Below are 19050 nucleotides of genomic sequence, written 5' to 3'. Positions count from 1 at the left end.
CTTACCTCACTGGGTTTAAACACATCTCCATTGTGATTACTTCGTTAGTAACCAATTGTCATACAGACTCATGTCTGACTTTTATGTGTCTTCTCTTACCAATTAGACACCACTCTTAGAAACACAAACGGTAGTTTGTGAATCACAACGTATAGACACGGAAGGTGTTGGACACCCCCATATATAATGGCACATCTGCCAACAGATTTCTCAACCATTCCGCTTCTTGGCTTGCTAGATCAAGGTTTACATACACTGTGATGAGTATTTCATTTACTTGCAAATAGTTCACTTGAGATATTCATGCTACCATAGAAGCGAATTTGCTGCTATCGGTGAAAGCTCACAACAGCGGCATTGCCCCTGAAGGTTAACACAGCAATCCCCGTCTCCATGCACCCAGAGCAGGGATTGGAACATACACGACATTCTCAGAGTGAAAAGCAGACAAAAGAGTTAATAAGACAATGTTTGTCTGTGTGTTCTAACTCAATAATACCCCTCCTTAAATAGTAAAATGCCAAATAATTAAGACCATATACTGCCTAACAAATCTTGGCCATTCACCACCTTAAGGTGAATAGTGGACCAAGACTAAGTTATCAGTAAAATATTAGCCACACTTGCATATTTTCTCAACAATCCCCCACAAATGCAAGGGAATGACAAGGATGCTAAGACTCTGAGAAGTATAAAGGTTTGATACTTAAGTGCTAGTGAACGAATCTTGAACTGGCATGTAGTGACACATGGTATCCTCTGATCTAGTGAGTGAATGAATCTTGAACTCTTAGACTAGAGGTTTAAACCAAGTGACACGCATCACACCTTGGATCTTGTGTAAGTTTCGCAGAAAAACTACATATATATTTAGCCCAACTGGACTTCGGGTTGCTCATGAGTTTCCCTAGAAAGATAGCTCATATCTTTCATAAAAGGCGGCTAACCCTTTTCGCTCAAGTAGGTGATTTTCTTTAGTCTATCTCAATATAGACTATACCCCAATTAGGGTATGAAATCATTAAGAGCATTTTATGCTCACCCTATCATCAATTATTAAGCGGTGAATTCATTAAGTCCATCTCAATAGGACCACCCATCTCATATGGTTATAAATTCATTAAGAGCTGTTGCTTAACCTCACCAGTACACTCACACCATAGAATGACCAATTAGTGTACTACTTTGTGATTCTTTCCATGACTTCATTTAATCACAAAAGTGGGATCCACCATGAATTCATCACCTCTTGAGCTTTAAGCCATTTCATCAATAATTTAACGACTAATCTCATAATTAGTCTTCTCTATTAAAGTAAGTTGATCATCTCGATCAAACTTATATACACTTTAACGTGTACTTTATTTACACAAACAATTCTCGTGAAATTTTCATGTTCAACATGAAACATTCTCTTTTACCATTATTTTCGGTACCACAAAGAGACTTATAGGAAAGAAATATATAAAGATTTAATTACCCCCACAATATGACACATACAAATACTTTTTTCAAAAGTATTTGATCTCTTACCCAGATTGATTTTTGGTGTCTAACATTGGCTCCTTTATAGACTGAGTTTTGCATATTTAATTTGTTTTGTGAAACATTATAGTAGCTTCGCACTTTAATTAATACATACTCAATGGTTGAATATATTTCAACAATCTTGGTTACCTCAACCCACCATAATTACCATTTAAACAGGAATTATACGTCTTCGGAGATGACTCAACCAAGATTTTAAATAATATATATAAATGATCATTGCTAGTAAGCCACATAAATAATGTTCTCCCAAAGGTTGAGTCCACCCCAAGGGCCCCCCACACTCCGACCCGACAGAGCATTGTGGGAAGTTGTAAATCACGGTGACTCAATGGTTCAGCAGACAGGGCTAAATGCTGATATGCACAAGGAATCTACCCACTTTGGACATAATTCCCGCACTGCCGCCGCCGAGGTTCAAACCTTGGTCTCTTCTCCCAAATACTACCCACTAAACCATTGAGCTAAGCCCGTGCGGGTTAAATAGGTAATTCTAAGTTTACAAATGCAAGATAATATAGTCAAGATTGATTATAATTGTCAATAAAATAATTGTATAGGTATGGTTGAAACCAAATACGGGATATAAATGATTACTGCTAGTAAGCCACAGAAATAATGTTGTTTGCATGTTATTTCAAGTTAAACAACATAATCACAGATTTCACATAATTTTATTGAGATTAATTAGTTTCATTTTCAAAAAATATATTCAAACTAACGTTTATTAGAAATGATTTATCTGCATAAATTTCAACAAGGTGAATTCAACATATATGTAATAGCTTTATAACATTTAAAGTTGGTCCAACTTCACCATTTTTCCTTCCCTTTGAGAAAATTGATAACTCATATATAGCATTGATATAATGCAAACTAATCAAAATTCATATTTATTGTCAAAAGAACCCATAGTCCCCACTTATGGAAATTTAAATCAACGCTATTATTACACCACTTAAAGCAATATCTATTTACAAGGCTTAGATATTTTAACATCATGTGAAAGTCAATCTCATTTTAAGTGAGAATCAAGTGGCGCTCTACATGATCAACACCCTACTTCTTAAAAATCTCAAGTCTAATGGTGAAACCGAAGTTTACTTAAAAACCATCTTACAAAAATAATTTAAGCTTTATTGAGAATATGACTCTTCCATGCATGTATCAATAAATTTCAATAATTTAAACTAGCCTTTGATATGTGCTTGTAACCATTATAAAATTAAATTAAGTGCATGCTTCATATTTCTAAGGTAATGAAACAATACATCCATGCATCACATATCCCCAATTCATTGCATGTTAATTTAAATAACAGATTTTCCATTTGAAAACAAAAATCACTATAATGCTTTATTTTCATGCACCCTACATATATCACCATAATTTTATATATATATATATATATATATATATATATATATATATATATATATATATATATATTTTCAAGTGCGTAAAACCACATAAATTAAAGAGGTATATGTGATGTATAAAGCATTACCTTAAAATGTAATAGGAACTAAGGGGGCGTTTGGTTCAGGTTATATAACATAACCAAGGGAATGTGACATTCCAAAGTTCACATAATAGTGTTTGGTTCATATTATCTTAGGGAATGTAACATTCCCAAGGAATGTCACATTCCCTCCACATAGGATTTTGAAGGGAATGTGATTCCCTTCAAAATCTTAGGTAATGTAAGATAACTTTGGTTATGTTAGTTTATTATATATATATATATATATATATATATATATATATATATATATATATATATATATATATATATATATATATAAAATTATTTTTGTAATTATATATTTTTTAATTTTTATTATGTTATGTTAGCATATAAAATAATTTTATTTCTCAAGTTCAAAATTTTAGAGTTAATATTTTAAAATCATGTAATTATATATGATACCGTTATCTTATTTATTTATTTTAATTTTTAAATTTATTAAAATATATGAAAATATGTTAAAGATATTATAGTGTGTATAAAAGATAACCCTAAACCAAACATGATTATATTACATACCCCAATTTTAACCAAACACAGGAATCTAACATTCCCAGCAATCTAACATTCCCTAAGGTAATCTGACATTCCGTGAACCAAACGGCCCCTAAGTCGTGAAACATTCTGAAAAAATAGCAACCAACCTTACATGCATGTATCACGTCAATTCTTAGTTATACAAATCTCCTCGTATGTTTTGGCGTCGGGACCATGGGGACTCATGCAGCTATGGAGGCTTGCACCAACTGAAAAAAGTCATCAAGTTTTGTCTAATATCTTCCATATATAGATCAGGCACATAGATTCACAACTATGTTTATTGATCAAACAAATTGGTGTTAATAAGGGCAGAACTTGCTTAGATCATACTGCATGCAAACATAACACTTTTACTCCATAAGGATTAAGGAACTAGCTAGTATTGATAATTTTATCAAGGTGTAAGATCCATATACCTTGTAAGAGTAATAATATTTAAATTAAAAAACTTGCATAATACTTAGCTTAATTAAGGAGGATGAATTAGACCCATACTTAGCTTCAATCGTGCTGCCAGGATATGATACTGCATACTGCAAAGTACAGAAACCATGCATCATCAAGTTGAGCCTAAAATTTAAGTTTCAAATGGTCATAATCTCTCCCGGCAGCAAGCGCCATGGGTAGTGAGTAGTGAGCAGATTAGGTTAGCGTGCACCCGAACTAAGCTCGCTGACGAGATCAACACCCGGACCACCGGCAATACTCTTGGGAACTTGGGCTTCGTCAACATTACGGATCAGAAAGGTGGGAAAGTCAGGTTCGGATCTGCTCTTCCCGGCTTGCCATTGGCATCTCAGTACACCAAGTCTGTTAAGCAACGTGATCATCACCCACAACCTGACATCAATATTCACCGGTTATGGCTTCACTGTAGCGTTGGTCTTCAAGCTCTCATTTAATTACGACAGACATTGTATTGCAAATCGCTTTTAACTGTTGGAAACCAAAACAAAGTCGACCAAAATATACAGGCTTGAAAATAAATAGACAAAATAAACTTGAAAATGTCTGTGGCGTGTTTATAAAACACTTCCAAAAGCGATTTTCCGGTAACGGTGCAGTCAGAATTTCTGACACGCTTTCGACTGGCAATACAAACCTGCTACACTTAACTTACACCAGCTATTGCGTAGGTGAACCTGACTTTGCTCAGACCAAGACAAAAGAAATAAGAGAGAAAGGCTATGTAGAAATTGTGCTCCTTTTTCACTATGTTGGACGTTGCTTATATAGTGTATAAAATAAAAGCAAGCTCCATTTTCATCCATGAATTTGAGCAGGAGTAGGGATGTGATGCTGAGAGTGTTACACGTGCCCATGACCTCCCTCATATATTGTCAAGGTGAACAAACTGGTTTAGGCCCATGAAAGAAGGACTATTTTGAATGTATTTCCAACAAACTAGACTAATATTGTATGCATTTGAAGCTTCAAGATTGAGAATACTAATATTGCAATTGGAGTTCAAATAAGAATTAATCTAAAATTACAAGTTTTCAACATTGTACAAAACAAATAAATTTGAACTCCTGAGCTCTCCTACCTCCTAACTTGAAATCTTGAGAACGTGCACTTTCTATAATTTTCAAATATAGAACTTTTGAATGATTGATCATGGAGAGTTGATTTCTTCAATTTAATTTCTATAACTACAACACTAATTGACAACTAATTAGATTAACTAAATTGTTATTATATTAAAGCAAGACTAAGAAGACACAATGCCAACACACACCCAGACACATACACAGTAATTTTGTCTTCTACTTATTCAAAATTCATTATATGAATCAAATGTACCGTTAAAGAAAATTGTAAAGTTTTAGAAAATTTTTCTAGATTTTATTTATCCCGGTGAGAGATTATGCTAAAATGCAATGATTTAATCCAGAAACCAAGTGGATAAAATTGTTTGATAATTTCCATTGGAATACCTTCAACTTTTAATCATCGATTATAATGTCATTATCATATTTAATTATAATGTTTTCATTTTTCTAATTTAATGAAATAGAAAATGCATTGTTTTAAAAAATAAATAAATAATATTTATACATAATTTTAAAATGTAAAAATACACACTTTATTTTTATTTATACATTTTCCTAGCATTTTTATGTCTTATATGATTTTTTTTGGGTGCTATTTTGTAGGAAAAAATAATTTCACTTTTAGTCATCGACTATTATGACACTGTCACATTTAGTCATACTCTTTTAATATTTCACATAACATCATTAATTTTTATTTATTTACCATAATTAATCCTCATTTTAAACATTTGTTATTAAACTTTTAACAAAGATGATTAACATGTAATTTAATCATTTAATGTAATTTTGTCTCAAAATGTAATTTTTCTCATTCTCTTAAAACTTTTTTAAATGAATGATAAAATTATAAGTTAATTTTTTTTTTTATTAATTCCTGGTAGAAATGTAAACGAATAACTAATTATAACAAGTAAATAGAAATCAAGAAGGTAATGAAACAAAATTAATTAAATGACTTGGACTCAAATTGGAATGTACATTTTTGGTTTTTATTTTTTAAGTGATTGCAATTCTTATTTCCCAAAGTCCAAACATACCCAATCCTCTCCCCCTTCTAAAAATCCCAACAAAGCCTTTCCCTTATCTTCTTCTTCTCCATTCTACACACTCCACTGCACTGAGAGAACCCATCAGGCCATCAATGAATTCCCACTGTTCCTCAGATGAGGCGCTGCAAGAAAGGCAAAAACCAGTGCAGTCAAATTGCCTCATCTCTCTACCATTCTACGCGCCGCCATTGTTTCACCCTTCATTCTTCAGACACCACTCAAAGCCAAACCTCCAGTTGCTAAGAATGGCGGAGGATTCATCGCGTGCTGTTCGCCGGTTCCACAGCTCCGTCGTCTCCGCCGCCGACAACTGCCTCAAGTCTCTGCATTCTCTACTTTCCCAGAATCCATTTTTCAAAAACCTGCTTTCTTTATCTTCTCATCTCCAAGATATCCGCCAGGTTCGTGCATACACACTCATTTGGCTTTCTAATTTTAGGCTAATGGATAATGGGTTTCTTTAGTTATTGCAGTTGTTGCTATGATCTCCATTATTTTTAGTATTGGGTTCTTAGTACACAGTATCTTTGTGAAAGTTTCTAACTTTAGAATTGGACCAATGTGAAAATCACCCTATTTATATAATAATCAAATTAATTAGTTATTATTGTTTAGGCTAAGGAGCAGGAAGGGTTTAGGCATTTTCCAATTATATGATTGATTCTGGCTTAAATCTATTTCTATGCCAAGTTGTTGTATATTTGTAAATACTAATGTTTGTTTATGTACAAAGTATCTAGTATTTACATATCTAATTGTACTAGATTAGATTGCCCTATTTATGAGATCCAGAAGAAGCATTTTAAACAAAACATAACACCATTGTTGATCTCCTGATCAACTCCTTGCGTTATTAGTAATTTGAAATCTTGCCCGCACGGGCTCAACTCAATGGTTCAGTAGGCAGTATTTGAGAGAAGAGACTAAGGTTCGAACTTTGGCGGAGGTAGTGTGGGGGTTATGCCCAAATGGGCAGATCCCTTGTATGCACCAGCATTTAGCCCTGTCGGCTGAATCATTGAGTCACCGTGATTTACATCCTCCCAAATGCTCGGTCGGGCTGGGGTTGGGGATTCAACCTTTTGGGTGAAGAAGTAATTTGAAATCTTTCTTCAGGGATACAAAAGTTTCTGATTAAGTAAACTTGACTAGATTAGACTTGGTCCAACTGTAGATTTAATCTATATTTGCCTCAACCTAAGTGGGAAGTGTATTGGGCTAGATTTAGGTTCACCTTGATCTATTGATCCAGTTTATGCCAAAATCTTGGCCAAGCTTGTTCCATGGTATTGTTGAATGGTATCCCTCAAATCGTGATTCCATTTGACATCACCCTTGTACAAAAAATGTGGAAAAAGATGGATAAAAGGAGTATAATGCAAGTGTTTTTGCAAGGTTGAGAAGGGAGATGTGACAAAGTGAAAGTCAATGTAAAAAATGTGATTAACAAGGTTACAAGCACATTTAAGACGGATTGCTAATTAGTTTGCCGACACTTGGTTAGATTCATTTTCCCAAATCTTTATCAAGACACGCTGACCTGGATGTTTTCTTAATTGTATCTCCATGTCAATTTAATCTCGAGTTATAAATGTGTCATGATTTATGTACTTGTACCACTAGTACTAGCATTATGTGTTGTCTAGATTCATTTTCTATTACGCATATTGAAAGACATCAATATGTGTTCTTACCTCTTTTCCTCTTCCAGTTTCTACATTTATAGGGATAACTCGTGTACATTTCCAATCATAATTTACCATCATTTTGATTACTATCCACATACTCTTACCATATTTAAACTTCAGTTCCAGATTGAACGCAGAGCTCGCCAGAATTTCAATACTCTATCCAGTCATAATTTTGCAGCCATTATACCGGGTGATTCAGTGGCGGGAATTGTGGTCACTAATGGAATTTTGAATTTCTTGAACATCTATAACTCGTTACTCGTTGTCAGGCTTGTTTTAACCTGGTTTCCTAATGCTCCCCCCGCCATTGTCAGTCCCCTCAGGTAAATCTAAAATTTCAGTTTTTGTTCAAACTAAAGTGTCAATTTCTTTCCTAAGCATTTCAATATTTTTCTGTCTTTACAGGCCTCCACTCCCTTGTAGTATCTATAAATGAATTAATGCAGCGTTTTCTGTTACAGCTGCTGTTTAAAACGTTAAAAACCATGCAAATTTCTTATAAAAAATGGCATTTTGTCTTGAATATTTGCAATAATCATTTTTTAAATCCCCCAATTCCTAATGGCTAGACAGACTTAAAATTACTTACAAACATCTCATCTAAGCATTGGCTGAGCGGATAGATGTCAAATATGTTGAAACTTTAAAATATTGATACCATTAGATATTTGTAACGAGGTTGGTGTTTCTTTTCAGCACCTTGTGTGATCCGTATTTGAATATATTCCGTGGCATTATCCCACCACTTGGAGGGACTCTGGATCTTTCACCCATACTGGCATTTCTCGTGTTAAATGCCTTTACGAGCACAGCTTCTGCACTTCCCGCTGAGCTCCCACCACCTACAGGCGTGTCTCGGGATGATCTGCCTCATACAATGGAGCCTCGTCTTACCATGTCACAGAGGAAATGGATGAGACGGCGTAGTGCTGGAAACAGGCCGAAGTCTGCTGGTGGTAACAAATAAGTTACCATCTCCTGTTTATTTGTATGTAATTCATACCGTCTTAGGATTGAATGTGTCATACGATGATGTCCTCGTTCAGTAATGCGTGGTAAACATCTCGAAACTGTTCTCAGTTTTGATACTAAACAAGGCGTAAATTCACAATTCTATGCTTGAACTAGATTTCTTTGTTATTTCAATAAAAAAAAAATTTAAAAAAAAAAAAAAAAAAAGTCACTTTCAGGCTGCTGATGCTGCCAGAATCAGATTCCAGATACACCACCACAGATTTGCATCCATATATGTTGATAAGTTGATTCTTAAGCTGCCAATTTCTTAGCTTCTGGAAGAATATAAAACTTTTTCATGTTGCTTCTTTACAAAGGGCATCTTTTCATTTTAAAGCATATTTTCTGCAGAGATGCAAAAGAATAATTACCCTTATCTATCAGGAATAAATCACTGAGTTTGGTGCTTTTTGGTTACATCTGAAGGGTGTAGATTGAACTTTTGACATCCTAATTGAACAATAGAATCTATATATATATATATATATATATATATATATAATATATATATATATATATATATATATATATAATATATATATATATATATATATATATATATATATATATATATATTATATATATATATATATATATATATATATATTATATATATATATATATATATATATAGTTTTAAAAAGGGGATTTTTGAGAGCATAGTAAGGACTAAGGAGTTGATAAAATGTTTAGCAGGAATCTAGGTGAGTCCTAAAGGAAAGAGTTTGGTGTTTCTCCTAGGATAATCTTTGTGAAATGGAACAGGGATCTCTGAGCAGGAGGCACATCAGCTCGTCGAATGATCAAAGGCTTTTAGCGATAGGCCTTGGACTTCTTGCAGTAATGTCGCCTCTATACATTGACAGAAGGAGGAGCACAGAGCCCGATCCCGATGAAGAAACTGTGAGCGTGGTCTCTTCCTACTTGCCTCTGCTGATATTGATCATGATCATGGTGGTCGGGATAGCTCGTGGCCTGACGAGATTCTCGTCGTATAGGAGGGTGGTGGCGATAGGCGTGACTGTCGTTGCAGTAGTCTCCCCGCTGTACATCGACAGGAGGGAGGAGGCGGTGTATGAAGAGCAGTCTGCCAATGCCTTTTCTGTTCTGCAACCTTTTTTGTTGTTGGCTCTCATCATTGCCATAGCAATGTCTGGGTACTTTGACAGAAGCTTTACCAGGTTTGATCCATACTGGATTCACAGGGTGGGTGGTTCATCAACTGGGATTCTCATTCTCCTACTTGTTCTTGCTTTGGTTTTAAAGTTTAAAGTTTAAAGTTTAGCCTCCCTCTCATCTCTTCCATGGTTTAAACTTTAAAGAAGATATATAATATCTGTAGCTAGTTCCTGATGATTAATTAGTAATCAAGAAAAGGTTTACAACTGCAATTCATGCCCTTATTTCCTCTGTTATATCACACTTTCTCTATTTCATTTTGCTTTCAGTGACTCCAACTAAATGATGAAAACAATGTTTACTATGTCCAATTGAGAAGCTTCACGCAAAATATTTGTGCTTTGCTTTTGAGTTTTGAGATACTCCATATTCTATAAGACACAAGAATTAGTAGCTTTAGTGCCTTGTTGGGATCCAGATTCCTCCTACAAGACCCAAATCTCTCAAGCACCCTAGTAGGTTGAGCTTAGATGAAAAAGGTCCCTGGGATAACCCTGCCAAGGGACTTTCTCTTGTTAATGCTAAAAGGACTCAACGGAAGTCCCTTCCTAAGTTGCCATCTCAGAATACCAACTTAAACAGCAAAACAAAGAAATCTTCCAATAGCAAGACGAGCCTGTTCAAGGAGGCCATTGATGTTGCTTCTCCAATTACCGAAGCTGCATCTCATCAAAATAGCACATTTAAGGAGACCAATGAAACCGGAACTGATGTTCAGAAACAAGAGGCAACCATTGTCGAGCCAAGTGAGAAGCATTTCATGTATGGTAAAAGAACCAACCAGGAGAAAGAAAGTTACATTAGTGTGTGAGGGAAAAAGAATGAAACTTATGATGCTACTACACTACACCAAAAAGGTCATTTAGCGGCGGTTTCAAATCGCCACAATATAGTCTAGCGACGATTTTCCATCCGTTACTAAATAGTGTGTCGCGAAGGATTCTGCGATTTTCATCTACCGCGGAAACTAATGGGAAACTTATTTCGCGGCGGTTTTAAAACCGCCACTAATATTTATTTAATATTTTGCGACGGTTTTGATTGCATTTAGCCGCTAATATTTATTTAATATTTAAGTGTCGCTAGTAAAAAAAAAAAAAAACTTTTTAGTTTTAGTGTTATTAGTAGTGGTTTTATAACTATCGCTAAAATATATTTTCATTTTCTCTTAGTATTTTCTCATCTAAAAGTGATTGTTCTTAATTGCTAATAAAATTTGTTTGGTATTTTTTGTTATACATTTGTGTAATTTCCATTAAATTATTTTTTGTTGTAAATCTCTACTTTCAAATGTGCAAAACAAACACAAATAAATACACATTTAATTTAAAAGAAAATCAAATGTAATTTATATTGCCAAATATTAATGTTTAACAATATTCAAAGAAGTTTACATATTAAATGAAAATCAATTCTACATATTAAAAAAATCAATTGTAAATAATACTTGTCAAATAATAGCATTTAACAATATTCCAGCACAATAGTCTACGTATTACTTAAATTCCATTTATAACTAAAAGTATGTGTTATAAAAAACAATATAACGCAAGTAGTTCATTCAACGTGACGCTATCATGGAAGATGGTAGATTTCCCGTTTTCTTTAAGATGAAAAGTTCTTTCCACTCTCTTGGTAAGATTTTTTTGTATAAGGCATCATAGAAATCGTATTATGCTTCCGACTGCTCACACTCAATAACTTGGATATCAGTTGGTGGCAAGACAAGAATTGGCCTAATTCAAAACAACAAGACATCAATATGTTGCCAGGTAAAGCTTGTTGGAGTTATTCAAAGGAGAGCTATTTTCTTGGGTCATGGAACACATGTCCTTTTCTCCTTTGATTTAGTTTGTGTGTGGCTGAAATTGTGAAGGTTTGTTGAAGCTCTAGCAGTATATAAACAAGGCTTCATTTAGTAAAGAAACACACAAGACTTGAGCTTCCTTTCTCTCTTGAGCTTCCCTTCTCTCTTACACAATTACAAAGTGTGTATATCTTCATTCCTTCATTTGGAGAAGTTTTGAGCCTTCTCTGTTATAATCCCTGTCTGAGCACTGAGTCAGGTTCGTCTACGACTAATGGGTGCAAAAGTTGTTTGTAGAACGTCTGTGTTACCTGTCGAAAGCGTACCGATTTATTTTGACCGCACCGTCACCGGGCAAATAACGTTTTAAAGGCAGTGTTATATAATACGACACAGACTCGGTTTCACCACTTGCTTGTTCTCTTTTCTTTAAAAGTTGTCAGGATTTGTTGACATTGCTGCTATTTTCCCAACAAAGCTTTGCCTCTCAAGTAAACTTTGGGTATTAAAAAAATGAGGAAAAAAAAGGCAATAGACTACCTCTGTTCCTTGTCCTTTGTTTTCTTTGTTCTCCTAAACATTAATGACTTAGGAATTGTCATTGTATATACAATTAGTACGGAGTAATAAATAAGACATATCATGGCCAATTTCACTATGACTCAACATGCAAGAAACACAAAAGGCTGTAAAGATCTTGCACATTATTCTGCAGCAATTAGTGAGGATGAGAACTGATTGTATTGTATTTTACTGAACTTAATTACAATGAGATCAGATGATGTGAATAAATAGAATAGAGAGTCACAGTGTGACAAGGATAAGAAGTTCTAAACAGACTCATATACATAGAGTCCTAATACTCCCCCTCAAGCACAGTGTATACTAGTAACCTGTAGCTTGTCCCTTAAGGATGAAAATCTAGGTCCAGGCAGAGCTTTGGTGAAGATATCAGCAAGTTGATCTTTTGTGGAGATGAAGTTGACTTGGATATCGCCCGAAGCTACTCGATCACGAACAAAATGATAATCAATCTCCACATGCTTAGTGCGTGCATGAAAGATTGGATCGACACTCATATATGTAGCTCCTAGATTATCACACCATAATTTTGGAATGGAAATACCCGGAATCTGTATCTCACACAGTAATGACATAATCCATAGAACCTCAGCACAAACATCTGCAAGAGCTTTGTATTCAGCCTCAGTGGATGACCTGGAAACAGTTCTCTGTTTCTTGCAAACCCATGATATAAGATTACTCCCCAAGAAAACAGCAAAACCACTCGTGGATTTTCGATCGTCAGGACAACCAGCCCAATCAGAATCAGAGAAAGCATAAATGTCTCTAGATGAGCACCGTCGTATGCGTAAACCATGATCAACTGTTCCCTTAACATACCTGAGTACCCGTTTGAGTTGTTCCCAGTGTGATATGGTGGGAGCATGCATATGCTGGCATAACTGATTAACTGCAAAGGATAGTTCAGGTCGTGTGACAGTGAGATATTGCAGTGCTCCAGCTAGACTTCTGTACTGTGTGGGATCATCATATAGATCTGAATTGAAGGGGACAGTTTTCGAGACAGAGATAGGTGTAGAAAGGGGTTTGCATTCAGACATTCCAGCCCGTTTTAAAATATCATTCATATACCGTTGTTGAGATAAAATAATCCCATTGTCACTGTTAACTGTTTCAATACCCAGAAAGAAATTTGGTTCACCAAGATCTCTGATTTTGAATGTAGCAAACAGTTTGGACAAGAGCTGAGACATAATACCCTGATCACTTCCCATTAGAAGAATGTCATCCACGTACACCAATAGATAAACCAAAGCAGAGTCTTTAGAGTAATAGAACAGAGAGACATCTGTCTTGGATGCTTGAAAGCCAACCGATAGTAAGAACGTATGTAGTCGATTAAACCAAGCTCTGGGAGCTTGTTTTAACCCATACAGAGATCTTTTTAACAAACAAACATGATTCGGGAAGTTAGCATCAATATAACCAGGGGGTTGCTTCATATAAACTGTTTCAGCCAGATTACCATTCAGAAAAGCATTATGAACATCTAGCTGTTTGATAGACCACACAGATGATAAAGCTAGAGATAGAAGGAGTCTTACAGTCGTAGGCTTTACTAAAAGTGTCGAAGAAGTCCTGACCTGGAACCTTCGACTAAAAGTGTCGAAGAAGTCCTGACCTGGAACCTGATTAAAACCTTTCGCAACCAGCCTGGCTTTATGCCTTTCAATAGCACCATCAGCCTTTCTCTTCGTACGAAACACCCATTTACAGCCAATAATATTCATACCTGCAGTGGGTGGAACTAGAGACCATGTGTGGTTATGCAGGAGAGCATTGAATTCTTGGTCCATGGCTTCACGCCACTCAGGATATTTGACCGCTTGAGAGTGACATGTGGGTTCCGTGGGATGCAACTAAGCTGCTAGAGCAAAAAGAGGAGCATCTGCGTTACTGCGAGTGGCCATAGAGTGAGTACGGACATTGGGCATGATGGACCGCCCACGTGGACGGCCTCGCCGACGAGCAACAGGCTCCACAGGATCACCCGACGAGCCAGCCTGTCCGGGATCCACAGCTGGTTCAAATGAAGCAGGTAGCGGCGGTTCTGGCAGCTCATCATTGGACACGGCAGGAATAGGTGTGCTGTGATTGAGAACAGATTCCGCCCAAGGTCCAGAAAACGGAGTAGATAGATCCTGCAAAGAAGTTTTAGTAGCAAAGGGAAAAATTTCTTCATCAAATCTGACATGCCTGCATGTGTAAATCTTATTAGTATGTAAGTTCATGCATCTGTACCCCCTAAATGACTCAGGATAACCAGGAAGACACATGGAGAAGACCTGTATGACATCTTATGACGATTATATGGTCGAAGATAAGGGTAGCATAAACACCCAAAGACACGAAGAAGAAGATAGGAAGGAGGGGATTTATGTAACAGGAGATGAGGACTGGAGTTATTTAATACAGAAGATGGCATTCTGTTAATTAAATAGACAGCAGTCTCAAAGGCAAAATCCCAAAATTTCAAAGGAACAGAGGCATGAGCTAGAAGAGCCAGACCAATTTCAACAATGTGACGATGTTTTCGTTCAACACGACCATTCTGTTCATGTGTATAGGCATAGGATTGTCTATGTTGAATTCCTAATTGAACAAACGAAGAATGCAACTTTTTGTACTCAGCACCTAAATCAGACTGAATGGCCTTTATTTTGCAATTAAAGGACCGTTCAACAAGAGTACGAAATTTATCAAAGATGACATAGAGATCAGATTTTAATTTCATAGGGAAGAACCATGTATAACGAGAATAGTCATCCACAAAGATCACAAAGTAACGGAAGCCAGATGTAGATAAAGTGGGCGCATGACCCCAAATGTCTATGTAAATAAGATCTAGTACATGAGAACTAGAGGAAGCAACACGAGGGAGGGGAAAACGGGCAGATTTGCCTAATTGACACGCATTGCATAAAGAATTAGTACAACGAATATTATCACGAGATCCACTAACTAAACAAGATCGAAGTATATGGCTAAGAACACGGTTATGAGGATGACCCAGACGATTGTGCCAAGTGGAAGCCGAGGCACGAGCGGAAAGAAACGCTGACGGAGACAAACTAGGTAATGGAAGTGTGTATAGTCCCCCAGAACTATTGCCCCGAAGAAGTATTTCCTTGGTATTGATATCCTTCACAACAAAAAAAGAGGGGTGAAACTCAAAAAAGACTTTATTATCGGATGCAAACTTCTAAACAGATAATAAAGAATTAGACAAACGTGGAACGTGAAGTATATCAGACAATGTGAATGATCTAGAAGGGGTATTAAAAGAAGCATGGCCAACATGACTAATAGATAAACCCATACCGTCACCGACACGCAAGGTGTCATTGCCAACATATTCTTCTGAGGTGGTCAAAGCAGCAATGTCCGGAGTAACATGATTAGTTGCCCCTGTATCCGGGATCCATGTCTGAGGAGTACCAACATCTGAATTATCTTGATATGTTAGATTGGCCTGAGGTGGGGAATCATACCGGTTATAGCATACATAAGCCTCGTGACCAGTCCGCCTACATATCTGGCACTGAACCTGATTGCCACCACTGTTGCGTCCGCGACCGCGGCCACCACGCCCACGGCCACCTTGCTGTCTACCGCCACTACTACGATTGGACCCGCCGTTGCCACCGCCTGCTCGTTGACCACCGCCACGGTTCTGACCTCCGCGACCTGATCGGCCGCCACCGCGTTGAACAGCAAGAACCGCCGGAGCACCGCCGAGGAAGTCTGCCAACTCCTGGAGCGTGACCGGCTGCCCACGGACGGCAAGAGACGCGGTGAGGGCACGGAATTCCGGTCTCAAGCCACGAATAACAAAGAGATTCTGATCGTCGAGGGAGACGACGCTGCCGGCGAGGGTGAGCTCTTCAACAATCACCTGAGCTCGCCCGATGTAATCCGCAACCGATGAATCACCCTGGTCCAGTCCCTGCAACTGGCCGAGAAGGTTTAACGCGCGGTCGCGGGAGGAAGACGACAACGTCTGAACAATGGCCACCCAAAGGGCACGACTCGTGCGACGTCCGACGGCGATTGGCATGACCTCGTCGGAGAGGGAGGAGACAAGCATGGACAACAATGCTTGATCTTGACGCATCCAAACGGCATAGGCGGGGTTCGGCCGTGGCATGGCGTCGGTGGTGTCGGCGTCGGCAGCAAGAAGAACAGCCGGTGAGGGTTTCATACCATCAACAAACCCCATTAGGTCATGCCCGTGAAGAAACGGGATGACTTGCGTACGCCAGAACAAATAATTCTTGTAGGTTAACTTCGTACTGATGAAGTGATGTGCGGTGGATAACAACACAATTGACGACGAATTTGACGACATAGCAGCATCAGACACGGTCCGTTCGGAGGAATTAACAGATTCGTCAGCCATAGGGATGAGAGACAAAGAAAAAACCCTAGCTTACTGATACCAGATGAGAACTGATTGTATTGTATTTTACTGAACTTAATTACAATGAGATCAGATGATGTGAATATATAGAATAGAGAATCACAGTGTGACAATGATAAGAAGTAGAGAGTCACAGTGTGACAAGGATAAGAAGTTCTAAACAGACTCATATATATAGAGTCCTAATAGTGAGGACATCATTAACTAAACCAGATATCGAGAACAGTCTAAAAAGTATTATGTTTCTCAATGAGACGGTCTTACACAAGACTTAATTTTTTTAGGAAGCATGATAATTGGGGCACTCATATGAGGAATATACCTTAAGTGGAGTACTAGTAAGACACCACCTGCAACGTGCAGACAATGTGAATGTAGCCCTAGCACTCATAGTCCTATGCAGCCCTAGCACTCATAGTCCTATGCAGCCCTAGCACTCATAGTCCTCCAATTCTTTATGGTGTGTGTTTCATCCAAGTACAATTCGACGCCAATCAACTTTAAGGAATATGCTACTCTCCCCATCCTAAATTAAAGTTAGAAACTTGTTAATCAATATGGTCCATAACAAGTAGCAGTAGGCATAAAACCAAATGAACAGAACTGATACTCATCTGAAAAATGGCAGAATCACTTACAGACTTATACGCACAAAATTAGAAGACCATAGGTTGTCAAGTCCACGGGCATTACTTTTGTCCCAACCATAATGAACAAAAACAGAAATGCTATATGGCTTTGAATGTGCTTCTTCAAGTTCATCATTTTATAAGAATTACGATCAATATCAGTTACATTAATTTCATGTTGTCATTAAGTAAGAAAGGGGCTACAGACTAATAAACTCAAATTCCATTGACCAAATAATGCCATAGGACAAACAATGAGTGTCACCTATAATCCTTCTATTCTTAGAATGCTGAGTAATAGCCATATCCTCATCAAGTTCTTGATTATCAGGGATACCCTTGCCCAGCCTCGCAAGTATTAGAGCAATTGTCATTACAATTTTCCCCAAGCCTATAGCATATGCTAAGATCTGCAAAAATCATATTTTGTAGAGAAAATAATATATGCAACAAAAAAAAAAAAGGAGTTATAGAGAAAAGAGGTAACAAAGAAAACTCACTCCCCCAAGGAAATTTTGTGGTCGCTTCACCCGAAAAAATGTTCACATAAATTGTAGGACCCCTCCCGTTGAGAAGCTGGGTCAACAAATTCCCAAATTAATTGAGTTCTTAGGCAAATATTTCACAAATTTAGGTGAAACTTCTAATATCAAGTACACATTAGTTTTCTTTTAATGTTTTGAAATCTTATTTTATATCCCAAGAAAAGTGCATACTCATCAAAAATTCGATATGATGCCCAACATGGATGCAAAACTTTGGCTGTTTACTCTACCTTAGTTCCCTTCTCCAATTCTGACATCCAGTAAAGAGTTTGCTTCTGGTAGGGCTTAGGCTACACACAAGTGTTTCAGGTGGCTCTATCTCCTACAAAATGCATATAAAACAAGAAAGATCAGCAGAAAAGCAAAATAATTATAATTCATCAAATAGTACCGATTCACAGCGAGACACCTGCAATGTGATTGTATTGTTGGACCAAACCACATATTCAAGTCTTTGGGCATCAATTTTAACCAAACTATCATCATTGATATACGAACCGAAGTAGCTTATCATTCGTAACCTCTCTAGAAACTGGAGTTCTGAAGAAAGGATGGTTAAGTGCTTCTTTAGCGGTGAGACGCTTAGATGGATCAAACTTCAATAAGCCCTGTAACAAGTCGATAAGGGGTGATCTTGAGGATTCTACATGGCGTGATACAAGATCCTGCATTAACACCATGTTTATTGTGATTGGAATGGAGACGGTGACAGAAAGGGAGCGAAATGTTAACCAAATGAGAGTGGGAGATGATAACTCTTCGCTTTTAGGTTCCCTTGTTAATGATATTAAAGAATTAGGCTAAACACTTTTCAACTATTAGCAACGATCTACGGCCAAGCACCTTGTGATCAGATGACATGTAGTGACTCTCCCATATAGGAGGTCATGAGATCGAACCTTAGTGGTTGTGCTTCAAAAGGTTGACAAAGTATGTATGAATAGATAGTACAATGTAAT

At 37.1% G+C, this 19050-nt stretch overlaps 1 protein-coding gene and 1 long non-coding RNA gene across 2 annotated transcripts; one reads left to right on the top strand and one right to left on the bottom strand.

Annotated features, from left to right (window-relative positions):
* Positions 1–28: 28 nt before the first annotated feature.
* LOC109173975 lies at positions 29–17315 on the bottom strand. The gene is made up of 3 exons (XR_002052992.1): positions 17240–17315; positions 12593–12621; positions 29–39 (listed from the first exon to the last, which is right to left on the bottom strand). It is a non-coding gene; the product is annotated as an uncharacterized LOC109173975 (long non-coding RNA).
* LOC109173974 (ylmG homolog protein 2, chloroplastic) lies at positions 6183–9052 on the top strand. Its single transcript, XM_019323293.1, has 3 exons — positions 6183–6622; positions 8030–8235; positions 8609–9052. The coding sequence occupies exons 1-3, from the start codon at positions 6314–6316 to the stop codon at positions 8877–8879; spliced, it is 786 nt and encodes a 261-aa protein (XP_019178838.1). The 5' UTR covers positions 6183–6313; the 3' UTR covers positions 8880–9052.
* Positions 17316–19050: the final 1735 nt, after the last annotated feature.

The sequence above is a fragment of the Ipomoea nil genome, unplaced genomic scaffold, assembly GCF_001879475.1.
Source record: "Ipomoea nil cultivar Tokyo-kokei standard unplaced genomic scaffold, Asagao_1.1 scaffold0510, whole genome shotgun sequence".
NCBI lineage: Eukaryota > Viridiplantae > Streptophyta > Magnoliopsida > Solanales > Convolvulaceae > Ipomoea > Ipomoea nil.
The sequence above is the reverse complement of the archived record's forward strand: the minus strand, read 5'-3'. Positions and strand labels throughout refer to the sequence as shown.